We start from the raw sequence: 22707 nt of genomic DNA on the forward strand, positions 1-22707 counted from the left end.
ATGGCTCAGGAGTCTCGAGATATTCAGACTTGGTCTTCTACGGATATCATCAATACCCGGAGGCGTTTTCGGGCGCAGGCGTATGAGGAGAAAATCGCATTAACAAAAGATGAACCCATTCCGATTTCAGAGAAATTGGTGGCGCTACTTTTTGATAAAAACGTTCCGCCACAAAAGCACCCTTCACCTGAAAATACGGACGGCGAGGAATCCGACGCTTCTGGGTCTTTGGACACTGAACCAGACCCTCCGTCAACACCTCCCCCTTCGTCTAGGCTGAGGAATAGGACAGCCAACAACCCAGCGCCGTCCAGACACAGACTTCCAGGCTCAGGGGAAAGAGCACACTCGCCAACCGCATCGACTATATCGGCGTCATCCAAGATGAAGGGGAAAGAGAGGGAAGCACCAAGAAGTGACTACAGGATGCCTTCGACGTCTTCAGCATCCGCTGGCGAAGACGGGGCCACTCGGTTACTCCTACACAGGTCCACAAGGCGAGACGGTTCTCTCAACATCCGAGAACTTTCTGCATCAATACGTTCTCCCCATTCAAGAATTATCGGAGCCTCTCATTCTTTCGAGGTCGTCACCAGCGCTAGACCTGCTCGACTCGTCTCAATTGCGCGACCTTTGGCTACCCAGACCCCGGCCTCGTAAATCCTATTCACGGCGTTTGATAGCAAGCAAAAGCGATGGTTGACAGCCTCGGAAGCATGCTTGCCACGGCCTAGGAAATGTCTTGAGAAGCTACCATAAAGGCAAGTTCACATAAATCCCTTCTTGTTGAGTAGCTTAACACAGTTCTTATCAAGGCTTTCACAGCACGAAATTCTGCAACGACATTGGACCCTTGAAGCAGCAAAAGCAGAAGCAGCTCCCATCACGTTCGTTAATCAAGTCGACGATGAAGAAACGCCCGAGCTAGCCAAGGATTTCATGTATCTGGAAAGGGAATACGTTCAGTACGTGACATTCTTCTTCTTCCAGTAATGTATCGACCATTTTCTCAGCGGTGCGGGCACCCCCGACGTTGACGACACACTGCTCACCATCTGCACCTGCAGAACGTGCACCCACCCATCTGTGTGTGGTTTCCAGGCTGATTCCGAAGTCAAGAGGGCCAAGCAAAACGGGGAAGAGGTTCAAGTGTTCACTCATTCCTTCAAGGTGGGAATACACTCTTTTCTGGCTACTCCTCTTTTACTGAGCGTCTCACAGGATTTATTCACCTTCAACGTGGAAAGTCATGTCGCTGTTAGCGAGTGCAACAGGGTTAGCAAAAGCTCCATTCGGCTGAGAGACCTAACCTCATATGCTTCCAGCTCTGCCGCTGCGATATTAGCTGTATAAATCGCACAGCCCAGCGTCCTCGTCAAGTCCCTATTGAGGTGCTCAAGACAGAAAGGTGTGGCTGGGGTGTTCGCTCGTCGACTGATATGGAGCGGGGGAAGGTTATTGGGCTGTATACAGGGTAGGTCGTCATCTCGACTCTTGTTACTGTGTATTCACTGTTGTTAGTGTATGTACATGCGCCGTTGCTTGCTCGTGTACTAATGACATCCTACAGGCCTCGGACTGTAGCCAACAAGTCATCGGACCAGTCATTTATCTTTGCGTTGGATTTCACAGAAGACGGGAGCGAACCTGAGGAAGGGACTTACAGCGTTGATTCAACATTGTATGGTGGGATACGTTTCCTCTCCTATCTTTTGAGTTTGGGCTGACACCCGATGGCGAAAGGAAACTGGACGCGTTTCTTGAAGTGAGTGTTCATGCACTCTGGGACCAAACACGGATAGACAAACATGTTCCCAATCATTCCTGTGATCTGACGCTGCAGATATATCAAGTCGTTTATGACACCATCTTTGAGGTATTCATCAGCTCTGCCTTCGTGGTGTTGATATTCACGCTGTTTCCGCAGATGAGGACACCTTATGTTGCCTTTGTGGCAGAGAAGAAAATATTCGCCGGCACCGAGTTCACGTTTGACTACTGCCCGTCGACAGCTGTCAAGAAGCGCAAGAGGGGGAATCGGTGCATGTGTGGAGCATCAAATTGTCGTGGATGGTTGGCTTGAGATTTTCTTGACACTTTTTTTTTCATTATTGGCCAGACGCTTGATTGTTGTATTATGTGTATAGGGGGGTAACTGTTGTATGTTCATAACTCGTGTACAGATATAAAAGACATTGATACTGTAGGTATATAATCCTGGCGATATTATGATGGGTGTAAGAAAGTTTGAAGCTGGGTAGGTGGTCAGTCTTCGGCTGTTCGCCATAATGGTGGAGCAGTTGACGAAGCTGCTTGCGTGATATTTCAGTGCGATACAAGATCTCATCATCCGTACGCTTCCCGTCAAAATACTGATTGATGCTGGAACAAACGTCAGCACAATGGCCGCCTTTCAACTCGGCAAATGAACCTACTGATCAAATCGCTTAGCGATCTGCGCGTCCTTGCCCTCCGACATAGCTGAGAGCCACTGTCGCTGCAGAGGTGTCGTACGACTGGAGTCCTTGATTATGGACGACGTCAAATGATCGTCATTCGTGTCCCATCCAGAATCCCACTCCTGTTCCTCCTCCTCGAATTCCTCTTGGTCGTCAGCATCCACTTGGCCCCTCTCAGATTCAGGAGATGGACGGTGTCGTGAATACGCGTGGGCAGCCTTCGGCGATAAAGAGAGCCACATCATTCCCGGTGCAATAGGAGACGAGTAGTCCGTGTCGGCGTCGGCTTCCCGGGAGAGCTTGCTCAGGCTTCTGTTGGCCTCCTCCGCCCGGGCTTTCTCAATGCGATGCTTGACGCGTAATTTGAGCTCCTTGGTGGCGAGTATGCGTACGCGGAGGTGGAGAGCGACGAGCAGGTCGCATTTGAGCATCCGTGAGATTACGCTTTGATACGATGGTGTGAAGGCCTTGGACTGGACAACGACGTCGAAGAATTGGGTACCAGATGAGGTCGATATCGCAGAGAGTATTTCTGGAAGAGAAGAAACTGGTTGTTGGACAAATTCTCTCTCGAATTCCTCCGACAGTTGCGATATACTGCATCAACATGTCAAACACGTTCTCAGAAAGGCATCGCATCACGTACGGTGCCGGGAATTTCGGGGGAAGAATGAACAAAGTCTTCAATCCGGTGTGTACAATGTCGACAACCTTCGCTCGCCGATGTTGGACGAGCCAGCGAACGGTCGGGAACAACTGCGCCTCCAGGTCCCAGTCTAACAGAGAACCCATGTCGGCAAGTCTTTATATGACCGTTAGCATGAAAAGCGTATCTACCAATAAAAACTGAAACTCACGAAAGTGTAATCGCAGCAATCTCCATAAATTTTACGAGGCCTTCAATCAAGTTGTGATCGTTGCCGTCGATGTGAGGTGTTCTGAGGTTCAGGGAGTCATCCAACAACAGCAAACTTTTCCAAGGTGCCAACGCCGGAAGTTTCCAGCCAAAAGCCATTTCAGGTCCCCAACCCTGCCATTCTTCGCCCTCGGACTGATGGAGATCGTCATCTTCAGTATAGAGGATTCGATCCAGGAATGGCGGAAGCTGCAGCTCCAGAGGAATATTATTGATTGCGACGTAGGCCACCGAAGACAATTTTACAGGTTCATAAAGCGTTTTCATGGCCGGCGCTATAGATGAAACTTCTAAAGCCTGGGTCATAAAGTTTGAGAATGGTTCTCCTAATATCTGTAATTTTAGATGCTGGCAGACAGGAACGACAGGAAACTAACTTTTTGCCATGCAGCTGTCCTTGAGCGAACCCAGTTTGTCACATTCTTCCTCGAAGAAATTTTGTAGGACTTGTTCTTGAAAAAGGACGGCAGTCATCGTGAAAACGATCTGTTCGTACACAATCTCTGTGATTGCCCGACGTAGAGGACGAAGGATGCGGTAGGTCGAGGACAATTACAAAATTGAAGGTCTGGAGCCAGGTTGACTTGGTTGGCGCCTTTTGCTGTAAAACTGGACTTTCTCAACATCGGACCCTGGACTTCTCGTCTCCCTCCCTCTGGCAGGACTCTCGGGTTTGAAGTGCCATTCACCATCCGCGTCATCGCAGACAGGGTGCCCGACAAAAGCGAGATCGTCGACAAGTAATTCACATTTCTGGTAGCACATAGACCTCTGGTGGCATAGAAGGGCCCGCTAGGAAGGACGACGAGCATCCGAAGAGGGCGTTGTATTCATCCTTGGCGGATGTAGAATCTAGATCTTGGGTTGGCAAGTTCTTTCCGGAAAGAGGATGATATGATGAACGGGTCAAGGAAGTCGACCTGTCGCGCACGAATTGGGTACGTTTCCATGCGTATTCGGATTCGTTGATTTGCGCACGGAGTCGAAGGTCCGAAGGCTCCACAGCATCACTGTAGTTGGAAGCTCTCCATACATTATCGAACTGAATGAGTGACGAAGTATTCTCTGGATATGGATGGCTCAATCTTGGAAGACTCAGGATTTGCAGGCCACTGATACACGGGATTCGCCTCCTTTGCGGAGGTCGTCATGAGCAAAATGGCAAGCAATGTGTCTGCCATCCTTCTAGAATATTGCTTTTGAACAGGCTATAAATGTTTCCTTAGTAGCTGTAATGAGCTGTCGTAAATTCTGCTCACAGTAAAGTTACATGGAAGTTGCAAGATATAAAAGACGTGTCTTGGTCAACTAGGAGAAGATTTAGGAAAAGGAGACACCAATAGATAAAGTAGCACTTCCTAGCATTGGTCTCGTACACCGATTTTACGACGTGTACATGGACGTTCAATGCAAGTGGCCGTGATGGTTGAAGTCCAGATTTGAAAAATCTGATGACACTGACCGGGCCGATCATCCGGGTCTGAAAAAAGTTCAATAAATCATATTGTGTCGCGGGTATGCATAAATGTAAAAGTACATATGCTTAGTAGAAGATGCATGATAACAATTAAAGGGTCATGTCTAGCCTGATAACCAAAGCTTGTAACGAAGAGAGGTCTAGGACATATCCAAGAGATCCTGATATTTACGGTTAACGGCCTGCGAAACCTTATTACCGGCATCCTCAATAACAGCACGAAGAGAATCGTCCATCACCGTGTTCAACAAGTTCCTCGATCTCCATTGGTCTGGATGGAACGTCTGACGAGTCCTACGCATCAAAAGGAAGAGATCTCCTCGCACGCTCAAAGAATTTGTCGGCCAGCGTCCAATCTTCCAGCATACCCACATAAAATCGGTTCGGACTGATCAAAACAGGCCAAGGCACTCCCGAGGGCGTCAGGGGTTTAGACTCGGAGAATTGGGTCGTCTCGAATTCTTTCAAGACAAATAAAACCCGATTTATCGCTTTCTGGTAGGACCACAGTTGACCGAGCGAGAGGTTCCAATTCTCCTCGTCTCGTCTGTGGCATCGTTCTTCTTCTGCCGTCATCGCCTCGCGCCATCTTTTTCTCCGTTCTCGCTCTTGACGCTCTTGTTCCTCCCGTTCGTTCTGGATAGCGCGTCCCTCCACTGCCTTCTTCTGCCTTTCTTCCTCAGCAGCCTGCTGCTTCTGATGTGTTTCTTCCTCCAGCGTCTGCTGCATCCTCTTCCTCGACGCTTCCAATTCCGCCTGACGTTGAGCCTCCATTCGCCTCGTCTCCTCCTCCTCCTCCGCTTCCCCCTCCTGGCGAGTGGCTTCGTGCCGTAGTTAAGGTACCTCTTGTTCCAGCACTTCGCGTTTCCAATAAGCGGCTTGAAGCTGCTCGGGAACATCGGAAACCTGGCTCTGACGATCGGAAACTAATGCTAGAGCATCGTCCCTTTCTTGTTCCTTCACCCGAGAGCTCATTTCTGCGGAACGAACGCGTTCATATTCATCCTAAATATCCAGAGCCAAAGCTTTACCCTCAGCCTTCTCCTTCTCCAAAACGGAGATCGCATGACGCGCGATCACGTTGGCCGCTAGCGCACTATCTCGTTCCGCCGTCACACTGGAGGATGTTTCTTCGGCGACAGCATTGATCCGAACAACCAGGTCCTCCATTTCAGAACATCTCCGCCGACACTGAGAGTGGGTATCGGCAAGACGACGCTTCAGCCGGGATTGTTCCGGCTGCTCCTCCTCAAGTTGTGCCTGCAACATCTCCCTTTCCCTGGCGGCGTCCAACAGTTTCTGCTCCAGACGAAGACGCGCAGCCTCGGAGCCGTGCAGTTTCAGCTCAATCTCTTTCGCGGCCTCCTTCAGGATATCAAACTGACCCTTCCAATTGGCATGCTCTACCCGTAGATGGACCAAGTATTCGTTTCGACTCTGCTCCAACGCGTGTTGAACCTCGTTCTAGCTGACCATTCTGATGATAGAGAAGGTCAACCTGCTCTTCGGGCTCCGCTGCTTTCAGATCGAAGGTGTGGGTTCGTTCGTGCTGTGCAAGAGGAGATCGTGGGAGAGTGGCGGTTACAGAACCATGGCTGTGGTCAAAGAAACTGTGCTTGGCATCGGGGGATGTCCTTCCCGACTGGTCGAAAGAGCTGTTGCACAGGGTGGATCTGTCGTCGCTCTCAAGGGACTAAAAACATCGCTTTCAGCCAAGAAACATGCTGCCAGGTGCATCCAACTTACGTCGAAAGTCGTCTGTGAATCAGATCTAGACTCGCCATCGTCTTCATCGTAAACGTATGGAACTTCCACCTCCGTGTCGTGCTAACAGACGGAGTTCAGCAAAGACACCTAGCGACTATTGATAAGACCAACTCACCGTAACATCCTCCTGGACCGACGCGTCTTGTCCACCAGTGATAGCCCAGTCACAGACTTACAGAAGTATCGAGTCGCGGTCAGCTAGCATGGACGTGATGAACACTCGAGGTTACTTTGAATATGGCACTGGCAAGTCAGCAAACGCGCGGCAGCCGAACAAATTCCCTTGTGATCTTGACCGGCCCATGACGCACGGAGCCAACGCGGCGTAACCTAACCTAACACAATGTGCTCAGTTGCTTGTAGAAGGTTGAGTGAATCAGTCAAATAGGGTTGATTGCTGTACAGTTACCCGGGCATCGGCAAGATGGAAACGTTGTCCAAAGGTTCAGTACTAATAGAATGGGCATTGAACAATACGATAGCACTTTTGTCGTTTGGGGTATACCAAGATACCAAGATATAAGCTACGAAGGAGACTTCCAGCTTTAGATACATTTACCGTAAGAATAACCAAAGCTACTCCACTGACGAACGACGCATCTATTCTGTAGAAACCACCGCGGTAACGCCAATCTGCTTCAGAGACATGATAACAACCGACGTCACGTCCTCATCAGCCAAGCTGATCTTATCAGGATCCAATGCTTCGCCCCTCCGCCACTCAAACCCAGGATGTTCGTCATTGGACGTAAGCCTATTCCCTGGCCCCTCAGGATCGTCCTCTCCATCAGCATCCGACCCATATTCTATAACTCCGGAGGAATCTATCGTCCGAATGGGCATAAACAAGGGCGCCTGCTGTCCGACGAACCTCCTCCGAGTCGTCTGAGCGTCCTTGTTCACCTCTTTCCTCGCAGGATCCACTTCTCTCAACAACGGATTGGTACCTAGCCCCCAGACAGGCTGAATCTCCCCAACGAACACTCTGGAACGCTGGACCAAGAGCGTATTGGAATTCCCATCCTCCGGAATATACGCAGTCCCAATTTTCTCCCCAGAAAACCCGTATATACTACCCCAGTATTTCACTGGACCCTGCTTACGTTCACTGAGCGGAGGTATAGTAGTCCAACCACCGAGGAGAGAAACATGTGGAGGGTCGCATCGTTGCACATGACGTTGGTGCCGGTGCTGTGTAGGAGCAAGGACGCGCGACGAAAGTGCACTGTGATCTGCACTACGTTCTTCCGTATACATTCCCTCAGCGTCCCTAGCCCTCCGTGACTTGAGTAATTTTCGCGTAGAACGTGACGATGAAACTGACGGGCGGTCCGCTTCCACTGTACGTGAACGCGTGGGCAGTGCCCGCTTGGTCGAACCAACCCTCATTGAATGATACACCTCGCCTCTAGCCCTGGTGCAGATATCACATGTGCACGTATTGTTACACTTCGGACAAACGAAATCTTTCGCGTCGGCATCAAATTCCAAATTGTCGTACCTGAAAAGAAGTCAATGGCCATCCATCTGCTGAGAACGATCGACCCCACTTTATCTTAATGCACCTGACACAGTATGCCTTCCCGCACCCGCAATACACGGATGCTCGAAACGAGCGGTTTCTGCACTGATGGCAAAAGGATTCCTTGTCCGTCACAGGCCACTCGGATCTCTTCCTCCGGTCGGGAGGGCGAAACCTTTTTTTCAGCTTTGGCGATGGATGAGGTTCGAGAGGGATCAGATCAATGCACGGACTACTGCTGTCTTCAAGAGAAGTCAAGTCCGACATCTCCCATTCATCCAGCATATTTTCTGCTTCAATTTGAACAGCAGGGGAAGGTGGGTTTGGTCCCCCACCCAAAAGAGACGGGTCGATAGTACCATTGTGCAGCGGTTCTGAGTCCTCTAACCAAAGGTGCGGTAAATCATCCTGCAAACGCGAATTGCCTTGGAGAGAAGAAGAATCGTGGAGGGGATCAAGCAGCTGCTCCTTTCCTTGAAACGACGTCGAGGAAGGGAAAGAAGTAGCTGAATTGTGAATAGGAGAATGATGTACAAGGGGAAAATGCGTCGTAGGACCAACTTGTGGCTCCGATAGACCTGTGTGGGGATCATGGAAGACGGAATGATTGTCTTCGAGGTATACATAATTGTTGTCGAGGTTCGTATCGATATCGTATGCCGGAGAAAGCAAGATGTGGTTTTCAGGGACGGTGGGAACGGCGCTTTGTTTGCCTCCGGCCTTTGGAGACATAGGCGGGGTTGGTGGGGAAGTCCCGACGTCGACTCCAAGTCTCGAGCCCGCCTCAGGATCATGCCATTCTATATCTTCGACAACACCATGGCCATTCAACCGTCTCCGGATGAACTGCAGGTTCATAGACAAAGCTTCTTCAGTAACGGTATCGGGATCATCGTCTTGCATGGAGTATTCGTAGATCCCCTCGCGGGCATCGATGAGGCGCACATGCTCCAGAGTATCATCGTAGTAAACCGAGAAAGTCATGACTGGTTCCTGGTCGGGGCTGAGAAACTCCTGGATGGTCTTCGCGCGACAGTTGACTGACTTCATGCGTGCCCCAAATGAGTGTGTTCGCGGCCTGACGGACTCCATTCGCTTGGAAGGCTTTGGCTTGACTTTTAGTTTCTTCGGCAATGGATCCCGGATAACGCTCGCCCTCCCGCTCACATCTGGACACCGATTATACTCGTCCACACCAGTAAGCACCTCATCCCTCTTGCTCTTCTTTCTCGGCGGCGGCGAAGACATACCCTCAGTTGACAGTTCACCCCGTTTTCTGGGTGATGAGCCAACTTCGGCTTGTCTACTTGGACTTGGTTGCACCACCACTGAGATCTCGTCCTGAGAGCTATACGTTGGACTTTGTGCGCGTTTGCGTTTTATCATGAGCGGACGAAAGCTACTGCTGTAAGGGCCGTTCACCGTCTGGGCTTCCTCCTCCAGGTAAGCGGTGTCAAACAGCGAAAATCGAGTCGCGGAGGCGTCTCAGTGAGAAGGTGAAAAACGCTATCGTGGTGACTGGTAAACCATAGAATTTGTTTCTGATTGGCAGGGGCATTCAATCTTGCGGCCATCACATGACCGGTCCGGTTGGTCCCGGTAGACCTGTGCTAACCTTTCGTTCTGGTGAATCAATATCCAAGACTTACATATGGTTCGACGCGGATTCAGACGAGTCTATCATATGTGCATGCTAATTGATAGCTTCCCACCGGGAATCACGCGGAGATGAGAAAAATGAGAAAAGCCATGATTGGTGATAGAAGGGATTTTGGAGGTTCCTTTAGTCAGTTCCTGGGGTCAAAGACAATTGTTCGTGTTTAAGCATTGTCCTGTAACTTAGTTGATGCAATCTTCGAATGACGTTAATGTCACGTGATCTGAGGCGCGTCGCGTCCTGTGTCAGCCGACGCGCCTTGTGTTCATATGGCTAAGATGTGAGCAATGCAGATAAGAAACTGATCAAACGGGGTGAAACAATATATGTCCCGCCTATGAACTAAGCTTGATGTGTTGAAGAGCATGTAAGAATGAGAACAAATGAGGGGGCTAAGCTCAGTTCATTGTGGATTACTGAATGTAGCTAAGGAACGGTTTGCCGTCGCCATAAACTTTGATGAAAATGAGAAGGAACAAGGATCTCAGAAGGAAACTGGGAAAGCTTCAAAATTTCGGTTTTTCAATAGCCAAGTCTTGCCGTGTCTGGCAGCAAATCAAGATTCGATAACAGCGCAGAGGCCTATGAAAACAAACTCATCCTTGTGTTACATTGCAAGTTACTGTAAGTTACAGGTAGTACTACTAGTAGTACTGAACGGAAGGCCTCGAAGACATATAGTCGCCCGTCCTGTTAGAACGATGGCGGCGTTTTATCGCTTGTTGGCGGCCCAGGACCTGCGATCGTTGCCAATAAACTTCCAAATCCCTGATAATCTGATATCTACGTGGACCCTTTGACTTACTTATTCACCCAGATACTGTCATCTCACTCTGTTGTTAGTTGTCACCGACATCGCGGAGAAAGGAGTTCAGGAATAAATGAATCCTTTCAATCTTCACTTGATAGTTTCACGGATGTCGACGTCGTGGTCGCCAAGGAAACACGGTAATCTCCAGGTGCCTTATCGAACTGTGTACACGGAAGCAGGAATGCAGCGTACGCTTTCAATTCCGCGTCTCGTCTATGCCTGTTCATGCCTGGATGATCCTGATTTGATAGTAAACTGTCAGCCGCTGAGAACTTGAGCGCAGCTTTGCGTACCAGTGGGTACCTTGAAGCGAACAAATGCTTCAATGCCCTCCATACTGTGACTGATGGATATGGGTGAGTAAGGAGATTCGGCTCCTCGGTCCGAATTTCGAATAGACTAAATTGCATCGGATCCATCTACTAACACGGACCGTTACTGTCATGTTATAACCTGCCGTCTATTCCGATATCCTGGCCCGATGACCCTGCTTCATCCCCAAGTATTTACCTCGAGCGGTCACAGTGGACTCAAAAGTGAAGTTCATACCGTGGCATTTACTGACCGGTGCCGTGTACAAGTAGAAGTCCACGTTTTTCTGTGTCACTCCACCCTACTACCGAATATTAGAGCATAGAAAACGTCGACCAGCTGTTTGTAGGGGTAAACCTCCGAGAAAGTAACCGACATCTTACATCTTGCGGCGCAGCTCTCTAGGCAGGCAGGCAGGCAAGACAGACGTCATATCGGATCACTGTAAATAACCGATAAGAGCATTGAGCTTGAGTCAAAGAAGTCGGCGCTCCGAGTCTTACACGACGACAAACTTTGTTATATTTGTCGCCAAAAAACGGTGCCTTGCAAACTTCGGGACCTGACAGGTACGACCATGGTGCGCGGTCTCCCTAGGCAAACTCTTAAATCTCTGGCGGAATTAGTATGCCACTTGAATAGTTACACGGTATCAGAGAAAGAGGACGGCGTTGATCTACAGCCTTCATCTCGCTATGAGCTGCTGTTATTGTAGAATTGCTGTTGCGAGGGGTTTCGAACGCCGCGGGAGAGCACAATAGCTGCAATCATGACTTTGTAAGGACACGCGTAACGTGATAAATTGATGTTGACGACGTGAGAGTAACAAATACAGATGTTTTTCTTGTGATATCGACAAACTGCCTGAAAAGCTTTCAACGGGGACAAGCGTATACAAGGAAAAGGAAACTCACCCTGCGACTAGGTGACCTTCGTTTACCAGTCGTTCCTCTGTAAGCGACGTGTCAGTCCACCGAGACGTGAAATTCCAAATATTGCGAATAGACGTGTACCGTATGCATACCCAAACCCGAGTCACCACCACACGTATAAAAATACTGAACAAATCATCTTGCACTGCACTTTTGGACCACATCTTGGTCCGTACATCGATCGAGATGGACAGGGTGTTGCAAGTGACACTGGTTCCGAGCGTTGTGGTCAAGACCAAAGGAAGACACGGCTGCAACCATAGTAGCATCGAAAAGCATTGACATCGTCTCCGCGGTGGCCACAGGGCAACATACTAGATATCGATGTGGTGAATCGCGGTAGAGATGTCTTTTGAGGTATCGACGGCCATTGAAATATTGAAGCTTGAAGTCAGGAGGGTCTCCGAGAGATAGCAATGGGTATTGCTGTCATAGCTAGGAGTTGGTAGGGGAACTGGTAATGGAACCGGCCCTCAAGCAACTACTACTGCTTTTGGCCTATTGCGCTCTCTCCAACCTAAATCCCCGCGAAGCTATTTTATCATAGCGCTCTTCAAGGACTAGATGGAGCTCCTTCTGGTGATGTCATAGTGTCAAGTGCTCCTGCCATCATTTGGAGATTATTCAGGTTTTCTTACGGCGAGATGAGTGGATGTTGCGAAGTACGTACGTTTCTCGTATGTACTCTTAGCTGGTTGCTGGTTTAATCGTCCTCTGGCCCCGAAAGCTGCTACTCACTGAGCGGTGAGTTCCATTGGACTCCAATGTCTAGCAATGCTGACGCTAGGATTTCTAGGAATCACCCCTCTCGAGCTTGTGATGAGCACCGCACAAGCTATGCGAAGCGTCTCTGACTCCTTGTCGACCGGCTTATGGATATGTTTCCACCAATCATATCGCAGCCGATTTCCACATCATTGACGCGTACACTTGGGTCGTTGGGCCCACCTCACGCAAATACTTGACGAGGTGGAGAAAGCAGCAAACCGTATAAAAGAGCCCCGTCTGGCCGACCCAAAGTTATACCTCGTTTCCCCAGTACACAATGTCTACTTCCCAACTTGTTTGTCTCATTACTGGAACTTCGTACGCCCTTAAGTCTCGTCCTTGGGTCTTCGAAGCATTCGTATCGACTTTGGGTACTTCCGTACCTCTTTCCTAAAACGAGACCATCGGAAACCGTACGTTGCCAAGATCGAGGATTATAGAAAGATGGCGGAGCAGGTGGAGAGCGCTTTGCAGGGTAAGTGTTGTTACCTTTTCACCTTTTTTTGTGTACCGAGGGGGCCTGTCGCAGCGTACAATGGAAACCAGCCAGGAGATCCGAAGAAGGGCGTACAAGTAATGTTGGACGTTGTTCGTGGGGAGGGTGTTACGCGAGGGAAAGAGTTCCCAAAATCATTGGTATTGGGGTCGGGCTGTTTCGAGAGCGCGCAGGATCAGATACAAGGATATCTGAAGCTTCACGCAGAATAGGAAGGTGTTTCGAAGAGCACAGATTTTTAACGTTGCGGTCCGAAGACTCCGCTCGGCTCGGAAACGTATATGCCGGCGGTAAGCTATTCCAGTTCAACCTGTTAAAAGTAGACTAGGTTTTGACCTCTACGCGTCCGACTCGCACGATACGGATCTACTGCGCTCACATTCAACCGTGAATATTGACTGTCCCGCCAGTTTGTAATGTTCCTTCCTGCTCGACCTCGGCTGCATCCAGACCCTACTCTTCGAACGAATTCCTCGCTAACGGCTATGTACAGATTGCTAACAGGGACATCTACTTTGGCGCCCTCCCATCTCCCCACCGTTCCGTCGAAAAGTCATCTTCCGGGCGTGTTATCCGTCCCTGTTTGCTCGCCGTCGCGCGCGTTCCCCATCCATGTGTTGGCTATCTCGTCTTCCAAGATTCCCTCGGAGCATTGTATGGTGTTTCCTATACATGCTCTCGTCCTTGCGTCGCACTGCGCGCATCTCCCGGTGATCCCACCTGCTCATTCACAAGCCGGCCAATCGCTGGTCAAGCTCCCTGTTCTTCCCTTCGCCCTCCCCTCGCCGCAGGCATTCGGCATTATCCATAACTTCATGTACACCCACCGCCTCGAGCCTGTCTTCAGATCGCTCCTCCCAGTCCCAGTAGGTTTCTTCCAATCCATCTCACACGAGACGGTCCTCGATACCCTGGAGGCCATGGGGACATGAATGCAACTGTCGGCCTACCTTTGCTCCCAGGAGCAGGGAGACTTGCAGAAGCCTACTACGCATGCTGTGCATGTTAAGGAGCTCTGGCAGGATATGACCGCTATCGGCATCTACAGCACAGATTTGTGGGACGCTGTTGACCTTGCTTGGAGAATTGTGATTGGCGCGCTTACCATTGCCGCTAGGAACGCGAATTAATTTCGCACCACGCTATGCCTTTAATATTCCCGGGCGCGCTTGTATCCAAAACATTGTTACTAATACCCTTGCATTATTCCACCAACCCCATATTTCTAGTATCGTTACTGTATTATTTTTTGTAGAACTTGATTTGAGTCGAACATCTTCTATATATAGCCTTGCATTTTTTTCACTCTTTCTACGCGTATAATCCATATAGACCAAACCAAGACGTCGTCTTCTCCTTCCTTATGGCACAACAAATTGATGGTTGTTTAGCTGATATGTACATGACGTCCCAGTTGCACGGAGAAACGGGGCCTGAAATGGACAAAGGTCACGTAGAGGAAGCTGATACACGGGTCAGCCTTGACACGGCCTTCTTTGTAGTATGGATTGCACTTGCCCGGGAATGATTGTTCTACGCTTGTATCTACGATTCTACGGATAGGAGTTATCAGACTGGCTGCAGTGAGCGTGGTCGAGGACAAACGCGTGATTTTTGGTCTTTGAAAGCTACCAGGAAGATGTGAGTAAGGGATAAAGACGCGTTTATCAGAATGCTTACTGGAAGGGCATTATGGTGGTGATGATGGTCTGTGATTACATCATAGTTGGCATCGTCCACCGCAGCATTTCCTTCATGCAAGTACGCATTGTTCGTCGTTCCATTTTTCAGAACGGAAATCTTGCACAGGCTGAGGAACGGACTCTGAAAATTTACAGATGGATGGATCCCCATTTCTTTTCGAAGAATGAGAAGGTCAAGAGAACACAGCTGTGTGAATGACAGCAACCGTTACATCGTTGCTACCGCGCCGTTGCAGCATTCAAGGTAATTGCAGCCTTTTGTGGGCGCTTTGATACGTATCACCTTGAATTTTGCTTTTTTGAGAATAGTGGGGGTACAGCAAGATATCAACGAGGCGGTCGAGAACAGCAAGGGCGTGTCGGCAACGAAGCAAATGTAGGGCACGAGTACATCGATTGAATACTCTTCACACTATGCGCCCAATTTTTCAGCAGAAACCAAAGTATCTGTTCAAGGCTTCCCTTTGCGGTACTAAGTTTCCTTACTGAAAGATAAGCGGAACCTAAAATATTGAAAGGAACGTGTCCACCGCCAGGCAAGGGCGATCGTGGGAACTAAACCCAACGCTAATGTCGACCGCCATCTCCTGCCTCTGCATCTTCTTTAAAGACGACAGAACAAGATGATGCCCTTCCAGTGGCTCACCCGGCTCTTCTCTACCGTCCTTTCCTTCATCATGCCGTCCCCTGGCCCTTCCGACGACATGTGTATCTTCGCAACCGAGCCTCAGCGGGGGGCGACGAGCGCTACGCTCCTTCTCAGCGCGCTTAAGAACCGTAACGATTTCCTCCGGCGAGGCCTCGGTAATATTCATGTCGAACAAATCGAGTACCGTAAGTGTTGTCCATCCCATAATGTGTCTCAGCACGAGTACCTCGTGGTGACCGTGAAGGAATCTTCGGGAGCTGGGCGGAGTGGGTTCCTCATGGTAGATAGGTTGCACGATTCACCTACACCGAATGCCTCACAGTCCAATTCTTCTACCGCTTCTTCCTCGACTACCACTGATGATCACTGGGATACCCCAAACCGTCTTCATCACTTCGGCGCCAAAGTCAAGAATTTCAGCAAGTGGTATCCTATTGATGCATTCGACAGAGTCGTCATCTTGCGCAGCATCGACGAAGCCCTGGAGGTGCAGGGTGGATGCCCGTACCATTGCCTTATGACGATGGACTTCAGTCAGGCGCAAAGACGCGTCACCCTCGAGCACTTTCTCCTCCTCCTCCAGACCACCTCGACGAACACTGTAGTGTACCACCTCATCTTTGCGCAGTGCTACTGGTTTGCATACACCATTTGGAAGGTTCTCGATATGGAGGCAGCACCGCATATAGCACGGACAAAGTATGCTCCATTACAGGGCAGGAATCCTGAGTTGGCGCCGGGCATGGTCCTTGGGAGAGGCGATGAAGTGAACGAATGGAGGGCGCCGGAGACGGTCAAGCTGCAGTGGGAAGAAGCAAAAGTTATCGCGGACCAGGAGTGGGTTGAGTTGCGAGACGTGAGCTTTTGATTATCATTCTTTAGACGGACAGATTTTTCTGATATGCTTGTCAGGCGCTTCTTGCTCCAGAGAGGGCCCGTACACGGGCAGAGGAAGCCCTTCAGCAAGAACGGGTAGCCCGTCAACAGGCAGAGGCAGAGGTCAATCAGCTTCGAGCGACGTTAGCGAGGTATCAGTCCCCTGCTGGTGATAGGTCCTATACACAGTAAATTCTTCTTGTTTCTCCTTCCTCCACATCGTTTTCGTTCTTCCTATCTTTCCATCGTGCTATGTAATACTACCTACGCTCCCTGCTTTCATTGCTAACTATCTGCTTTCGATGCTTCTGCGATAATGTAGTTTTATGCCGTGTTTTGTTTTGATGACCGCTGCTAAATGTGATAGTGTTTCTTTTGACAGTCATGCGACATTTTGTGTTCATCGGATGACCAATATCGCACTCGGGCTCGCCATGGTGCTAAGTACTCTGTCGGATTTGTTCCGTACGAATCTTTCAGCTGAAATTACTTCCACTTATTGTTCCTGGGACAGATATCATTTCCTTTCTCGCCTCTTCGTGCAGTTCCAATAGCCAAAGGTATCATTTATGGTTTCCGCTCGGACAGAAAAGGGCGAACGACCAATGAAAGAAGAAGAAGGTCGACCAGAACGTGCTCCCTTCTTCAGGAAGCTTAGAGAATTTGTCTCTTCTCTGGCCGGGTTGGTAAAATGTCGAGGAATTGGAGGTCTTTGGACTTCTGAGCGACATTCATCTCGGAAGCGAAGTCGACATGGGCGATTATGTTCACAACGCTATCATAGCTATCGTTCGGGGCCTCAATGTCTTACACGATGCATCTTTATGCTCTATGAACCTGTTGCTAGTCGTTGATGCTAGATAGCGACGTGATATGATAACTCGGAGAAAACTGACCTCTACGGCCAGCTTGTCATTTTGTCGCTTTCAGTCTCATTGGAAATGCATGGTCTTAAGGATGCAGAGTATAGCTCTTTTTTGCTAGACATATGGCAATTGTCTCACAGCTGGATGAGCCTCTCCTTGTTACCGGTATTTTATTACCATCGTCTCGCCAGCCATGTCTAGTATGCTTGCCTGCGAACTATCTCGTTTTCAAAAGCTGCCTAACCGGACCACACCGTATCATTGTCATCCTACAACTGAAAAAAATGGCGTGATATTCACACTTCCTGAAATGCTTTTCTTCAACCGACTTGATGTTGTAATTTAGCATCTTTTCGTGTGTTCTCGCTTTCTCCTCTCGCTCTATATAGTTTGATGAGTTTTTCCTGATGCTTTAGACTAATACTGTTCCTTTACGTCGATGTACATATCTTATCGCTTCAGTGAATCAAAACTCTGAGCCTTAGGACTCAGATTCGCCATTATACAACTGGGAACGCAAAGCTGTGAATACTCCCATATTTTCCGGCAACGGACCTGTCTTCATAAGGACTTGCGTAGAGGCATTCGTGTGCTGGTTCCCTGGCACACGAAGGGTTGATGCTGCTAGCCATGACCATTATGGTCATGGATGTTCGCAAGCCCACCTCAATGGGGATGATATCTTCCTTAGACTGGACTAAGGCAGATTGACTCGTCGGTCTCGATGTGTGTCTGGAAGGATTCGGAGGGCGACTTGTGTCTTCTCCATTTCTGGTAGTGCGAAAGCATATGAGGATCTGGATGCGAGGCAGACGATCGTCTCCACTGTGGCCATCTTCCCCTCCTCAGTAAGTCATTAGTAACCTGGTCAGAATTGAAAGTGGGTGCTGATATCAAGAATGGAAATCGAATCACGCGAGAGAAAAAATGGTCGAATAGGAGAAGTTGAACAAGTGAAAGTGAAAGTTTCTTTTGTTTGCCCCAAATTTGAAAATACCGAGCGGTGAATACCTCTTTGGGAATCGATTGCAGATTTGCTTCCGCGGATGGTTCCTGGGTACAATTTGAGACTGATCTAGATAGCTTGAACTTGAACGTATATTCATAAAAGAATGTAGGATACAAAAATAATTTAAGAGCGTAAAGGGAAAATAACGAGCATGGTTCACCATGAAGATCATCCTGTCAAGGACGGATGGAGAGAAGACTCTGGCTTATCGGTGTCGCTAGTGATTGCGCAATAGTATTCCAAAGGCAAGATTTTCAGGATAGAGATATGCGCCTTGTGCATCCTCCTTGTATTTCGAGTCGAATTCTGTGACTTTCTCTCGACTGCGACGCCTATCAGGAGAAGAATCAGCGCTGTCGTACGAGCGCACCTTGCTCGATCAACTCCCTGTTTACCAGCCTGGCTTCGCGACTGCTTCGAGTTGTGAAGGAGGCGTGATCAGGAGATGACAGTGTTTATAGACATCGATGCCACAGCTGGATTACATGAGCTTGTAGACCCGCGAGACAGTACCTACGGCCGCTCATTCTGCCGTCTTTCCCTTCTTGCAGGACGAAGGGCTGGCGTTTTCACTTCTCCGAGTGTTGGTGAGAATGCGTGATGCGCCTTGGATGGAATCAAGGTAAGTTCGGGAAGCGAAGCAAGTGTGCAGAAAGCGGCCATCGAATTATTCTTCCGTATTGCTGGACCCGACACTGCCTTTTTTTTTTTTGCTCTTGAACACGGGTTGGCGATTTGAATCCTTTGCCATCCAGCCAGCTCATTAGGTCCCTGAGATACTTCGAACGAAAGTCACGGAGCCAAATTCTGCAAGGTCGCCGATCGTCCTTCCTTTGCACCGCGCAGGTTTATTAATAATTGTATGTATCGACCCAGGCTTGACACGGTAGCAAAGAATGGGAAGTTGTCACAAAACCTTGGAACCTCATGACCGCATAGCATGTAAAGTCTGGAAGCTCCTCCGTACAGTTGTAGCTGAACATTGAAAGAATATGGGACTTGGTGACGAGACACGCAGAGGTCTATGAGGGACGAAAATGAAAAAAAAAAAAAATTAGGATAAGCAGCCGAAGTTGTTAGGTTTCTCCGGAAGGTCTTGTGTGTTCCAGGATTTTGTGACAACTTCCCGAGTCCTGATTTTCGCCACCGTTGAGTTTTCGACAGATGCATGTCATCGAGAAGGAGAACAGTTTCCCCCTTACTCATGTCGAAGTCACTTCTCATCAACGACCGCAGCAGGAGTCCATTATACAGTCCATTTGATAAGCAGAGCTTTGAGCGGAGGTTCAGAGTGCAATTTCTTTCCTGACTTTCTCTTTCCGACGGCCGTGGGTATCTGAAGATGTCATGCAGCGGAGCCGTAATGAACTAAAAGGCTTCACCGTCAGTCGCGTCGGATGCCGGAGTACGCGTCCAAGTCTGAAGTGGACAAAGTTGACCAAACAAGCAAGGCGTTTCTCCTCCTTCCACTATTACTATCATCCCGCAATGCCTGTCACTTATTTCTTTCGATACTCTGGCGCCAAAGGTGGCATGCATGGATCTTAAGGGCATAATTCCTAAGTAATGCGCCGCAAAACCCGTGCATGGTGGACTCGCTGATACTTCGGTAGGTCAATCACTGCTTCCTGACGCGTCGGATTTTCCTTAGTTTACGACAGGCGAACAGAACCTTTTTAATTTGGCTCGAAGCACCTGCGCAGTGCGCGAGAATCCTATATTTTGTAATAATACCTCTTCCTCTTTCCAAACGGTCATCCTTCTCCGAACCCAAAAAGCTACATAAGGAGGGCGATGTTCGCTCCCATTGCTCGTCGCACTAATCATGCTCATCGTGGTGTCCGTTCTGTGCTATGCTCTCTGGGCTGTCTTTGCCCGTCATGTTCTGGTAGAACTATATCTTTCATTCATGTGGTCCCTGCGCTAATGACAACGGAGGACCTATGGTGGCGGTTTCGCTGGAGGCGCTTCGTCGTCGTACAATGGAAGCAATATCGTTTCCCAGAGTGTTACCAAAGTAAAGTTCCGCATTCTATCTACGTGTTCGTGACTAATTGCCTCCAGGGAACTCCCATCATCTACGTGAACTACAATTATCGGCTAGGGCCGTTAGGTTTTCCCCAAGGACAGGAAGCCGAGAGCAGAGGACAGCTCAACCTCGGACTCAGAGATCAGTTAACTGCCTTGGAATGGGTTCAGCAGAATATTGGCTTGTTTGGTGGTGATAAAACCAAGGTGGTGAATTCGTTATGTGCACCTTCTCTTGATAACATTCCCGGGTAGGTAACAATTTTCGGAGAAAGTGCTGGATCTATGATGACGAATTTGATGCTTCTAAACTCGTCGATTTCCAACTTTGCCTGGGCTGCGGTACGCATACCGTCATTTCACAAAAGTTATTATTCTGAATCTGGTTCAGCGTCCTCCCCTGTCATCTATAATGCATCTGCACGAGAATCTACCTGGCAAGATTTTGTTGCAGGGACAACAGGCTGCAAGTCCGTCGCCGGCACGCAGAACAATTTCGGCTGCCTGCAGGCGGTGAATTCGTCCGCTATATATCAAGGAATCGTGGAGGCCTATGCGTTAGCTATCGAAGATTTCCCTTTTTATCCTGTGCTGGACGGTACTTCGGGTGTTCTTCCCGATCTGCCTACGCAGCTCTGGGCGAAGGGCAAGTTTGCCACGATTCCTTTCATCTCAGGCACGAACTTGGACGAAGGTATGATATGAATTTTATACAAAGGCCAAACTCAACGTTAGTGTTCATTAGGGACTGGTCAACAGACAAATCGCAGCTTCACCGATGGGGACATCAAGGATTACATACAGACCACCTATTCAGCTTTCCCACCTTACATCCCTGATGCTATCCTGGACCGCTTTCTCGAACTGTACCCTAACGATCCATCCTTGGGTTCGCCGTATGGCACCGGAAATGAAAGTTTTGGGTTACCCGTAGGCTATAAGAGATTGGCATCTATGAGTAAGCATTGTTTCTTGTTCCCAATATGAAGTGCTTAACCATCAATTTCAGTGGGAGACTTAACCTTTGATGCTCAACGTCGAACATGGATACAGGCTGCTGTGCGAGCAGGCGTGAAATCGTACGGTTATCAATTCGCACAGAATTCCTCGTCTTGGGCGCCCTACTTTGGAGGCGGATCTCGTCTTTCCTGAATCCGTCTGAGTTGTACTGAGATATTTGCCAGTGACTCATTCAGCGGAACTAGAGTTTATCTACGGAGAACTGGATTCCTCCACTGAGCCGGCTTCGTCGATCTTGCTGGGTGAAATGATGGTCGACTACTGGGTTTAATCTAGTACGAGCTTGGATCCCAACGATGGCTTAGGGACGTCTCGTGAGTGATTCTCATGCTGCTGGTTGGATGCTTGTTAATCAATTGGCAAACCCTAACTGGCCACAATACACACCGGATAATGAGGCATGTTAAAATTACTCGTTAGAATGGTTTCTTTCACTGATCGTGGCCCCCCGGTGCTCATACAATTGAAAGGCGAGAATATGACTGTAATTCCGGATGACTATCGGGAGGAACAGATCGAGTTCCTTAGGGATAATGCTGTCGCTTTCCACCGGTAAAGATAGCGCGTTTATGTCTCCCTCGGTACTAGATCAATGAGTGCGCATAATTTGCCTTATTATTTTGGAGCGAGTCTAGTGAAGAATGCATAAGAAGTTATTGAATGAACACCATGTTGCTAAACCTCTTTGTGTGGTTGGAAGCGTTGCCAGATGACCAGGACTCGCTCTGTGTTATTGTATATCATATCAAGTTATGCATGAGATGATAAGGTGGTACTATTGACGCCGCTCGGCTTGGAAGCGGCATGCTTTCTGAATACTCGAGACGAATCGGTTTGGAGTTTGACTTGACATATGTAGCACGGATCTACCCCTCAAATTCCAACCATGGATTACACACTGTCTCTCCAATACTGACGAGTTTTTGACATTTCTTCCTGCCTGACTGCACCCAGAAAAAACGTACCCGACTTCAACTATACCTTATACCGCTCACGGCCAAGACGTCGCGGTCGTCCCTCGTCCCATCTACTGCCAACCAGACCCTACTCTCATCCCAAGAATTCCTCTTTGGATTGGTCAATGACCTCGGCGTTGGTCGCGTCAATGTGGAGTGATATGGGAATGACATCTTTTTTCAGACTGAAGACAACGTGAGCCGGTGCAGCAATTTCGCCACTTCTGCGATACGAGGGCTGCTGCTGGTCTTCCAGATCCCATAAAGCCTGTTGGTGAGATGCGGCCCAGAGGCGACTTTGATGACATTACCGTTCTACGGTGGCAATGGGGATGGGATGGGGAGCCCGGCGTCCTGGTTTGTTCTGTGTGGCATATTCGGTATCACATGGGGAAGTCCTCCGTATCCAAGCCCTCTAGTTTTTCCAATTTACGCCAACTTGACTCAGTCCGCTTTCTCCGGGAGAGGGGAATTCACCGAAAC

General features: G+C 49.0%; 11 protein-coding genes across 11 annotated transcripts; 6 read left to right on the forward strand and 5 right to left on the reverse strand.

The window, feature by feature from the left end:
- On the forward strand, window positions 1–2195 carry BT62DRAFT_939010 (SET domain-containing protein; the record flags this gene model as incomplete). Its single annotated transcript, XM_043187638.1, has 10 exons — window positions 1–415; window positions 446–656; window positions 684–698; window positions 816–965; window positions 1014–1170; window positions 1222–1275; window positions 1326–1474; window positions 1571–1686; window positions 1744–1876; window positions 1928–2195. The coding sequence occupies 9 exons, from the start codon at window positions 1–3 to the stop codon at window positions 1767–1769; spliced, it is 1293 nt and encodes a 430-aa protein (XP_043032907.1). The 3' UTR covers window positions 1770–1876; window positions 1928–2195.
- BT62DRAFT_939011 (uncharacterized protein) lies at window positions 1586–2207 on the forward strand. The gene is made up of 4 exons (XM_043187639.1): window positions 1586–1686; window positions 1744–1765; window positions 1844–1876; window positions 1928–2207. Exon 4 carries the CDS (start codon window positions 1928–1930, stop codon window positions 2081–2083), a length of 156 nt encoding a protein of 51 aa, XP_043032908.1. The 5' UTR covers window positions 1586–1686; window positions 1744–1765; window positions 1844–1876; the 3' UTR covers window positions 2084–2207.
- On the reverse strand, window positions 2124–4556 carry BT62DRAFT_989550 (uncharacterized protein; the record flags this gene model as incomplete). The annotated part of the gene is made up of 8 exons (XM_043190167.1): window positions 2124–2382; window positions 2436–3056; window positions 3106–3261; window positions 3317–3701; window positions 3753–3878; window positions 4014–4144; window positions 4179–4460; window positions 4489–4556. 8 exons carry the CDS (start codon window positions 4554–4556, stop codon window positions 2136–2138), a joined length of 2016 nt encoding a protein of 671 aa, XP_043032909.1. The 3' UTR covers window positions 2124–2135.
- Window positions 4557–5056: 500 nt separating this feature from the next.
- BT62DRAFT_737983 (uncharacterized protein) lies at window positions 5057–5946 on the reverse strand. Its single transcript, XM_043182094.1, has one exon. The coding sequence runs from the start codon at window positions 5624–5626 to the stop codon at window positions 5147–5149; it is 480 nt and encodes a 159-aa protein (XP_043032910.1). The 5' UTR covers window positions 5627–5946; the 3' UTR covers window positions 5057–5146.
- On the reverse strand, window positions 5743–6250 carry BT62DRAFT_737997 (uncharacterized protein). Its single transcript, XM_043182095.1, has one exon. It carries the CDS (start codon window positions 6119–6121, stop codon window positions 5858–5860), a length of 264 nt encoding a protein of 87 aa, XP_043032911.1. The 5' UTR covers window positions 6122–6250; the 3' UTR covers window positions 5743–5857.
- Window positions 6251–6878: 628 nt separating this feature from the next.
- Window positions 6879–9745, reverse strand: BT62DRAFT_737965 (uncharacterized protein). Its single transcript, XM_043182093.1, has 2 exons — window positions 8170–9745; window positions 6879–8120 (listed from the first exon to the last, which is right to left on the reverse strand). Exons 1-2 carry the CDS (start codon window positions 9525–9527, stop codon window positions 7220–7222), a joined length of 2259 nt encoding a protein of 752 aa, XP_043032912.1. The 5' UTR covers window positions 9528–9745; the 3' UTR covers window positions 6879–7219.
- A 3206-nt stretch (window positions 9746–12951) lies between these two features.
- On the forward strand, window positions 12952–13329 carry BT62DRAFT_913725 (uncharacterized protein; the record flags this gene model as incomplete). Its single annotated transcript, XM_043183893.1, has 2 exons — window positions 12952–13096; window positions 13151–13329. Coding segments are annotated over 2 exons (324 nt in total), but the record flags the coding sequence as incomplete, so codon positions are not given.
- A 257-nt stretch (window positions 13330–13586) lies between these two features.
- On the forward strand, window positions 13587–14368 carry BT62DRAFT_939016 (uncharacterized protein). Its single transcript, XM_043187640.1, has 2 exons — window positions 13587–14016; window positions 14080–14368. The coding sequence occupies exons 1-2, from the start codon at window positions 13603–13605 to the stop codon at window positions 14245–14247; spliced, it is 582 nt and encodes a 193-aa protein (XP_043032914.1). The 5' UTR covers window positions 13587–13602; the 3' UTR covers window positions 14248–14368.
- A 988-nt stretch (window positions 14369–15356) lies between these two features.
- Window positions 15357–16730, forward strand: BT62DRAFT_939017 (uncharacterized protein). Its single transcript, XM_043187641.1, has 2 exons — window positions 15357–16325; window positions 16382–16730. Exons 1-2 carry the CDS (start codon window positions 15444–15446, stop codon window positions 16535–16537), a joined length of 1038 nt encoding a protein of 345 aa, XP_043032915.1. The 5' UTR covers window positions 15357–15443; the 3' UTR covers window positions 16538–16730.
- A 1707-nt stretch (window positions 16731–18437) lies between these two features.
- Window positions 18438–18883, reverse strand: BT62DRAFT_1013980 (uncharacterized protein; the record flags this gene model as incomplete). The annotated part of the gene is made up of 3 exons (XM_043178137.1): window positions 18438–18552; window positions 18616–18696; window positions 18738–18883. The coding sequence occupies 3 exons, from the start codon at window positions 18881–18883 to the stop codon at window positions 18438–18440; spliced, it is 342 nt and encodes a 113-aa protein (XP_043032916.1).
- A 1162-nt stretch (window positions 18884–20045) lies between these two features.
- Window positions 20046–21539, forward strand: BT62DRAFT_924732 (alpha/beta-hydrolase; the record flags this gene model as incomplete). Its single annotated transcript, XM_043184650.1, has 8 exons — window positions 20046–20134; window positions 20159–20237; window positions 20285–20471; window positions 20504–20590; window positions 20640–20942; window positions 20994–21206; window positions 21258–21332; window positions 21433–21539. The coding sequence occupies 8 exons, from the start codon at window positions 20046–20048 to the stop codon at window positions 21537–21539; spliced, it is 1140 nt and encodes a 379-aa protein (XP_043032917.1).
- Between the last annotated feature and the right edge of the window lie 1168 nt (window positions 21540–22707).

The sequence above is a fragment of the Guyanagaster necrorhizus genome (genome assembly GCF_019112545.1).
Source record: "Guyanagaster necrorhizus MCA 3950 unplaced genomic scaffold BT62scaffold_74, whole genome shotgun sequence".
NCBI lineage: Eukaryota > Fungi > Basidiomycota > Agaricomycetes > Agaricales > Physalacriaceae > Guyanagaster > Guyanagaster necrorhizus.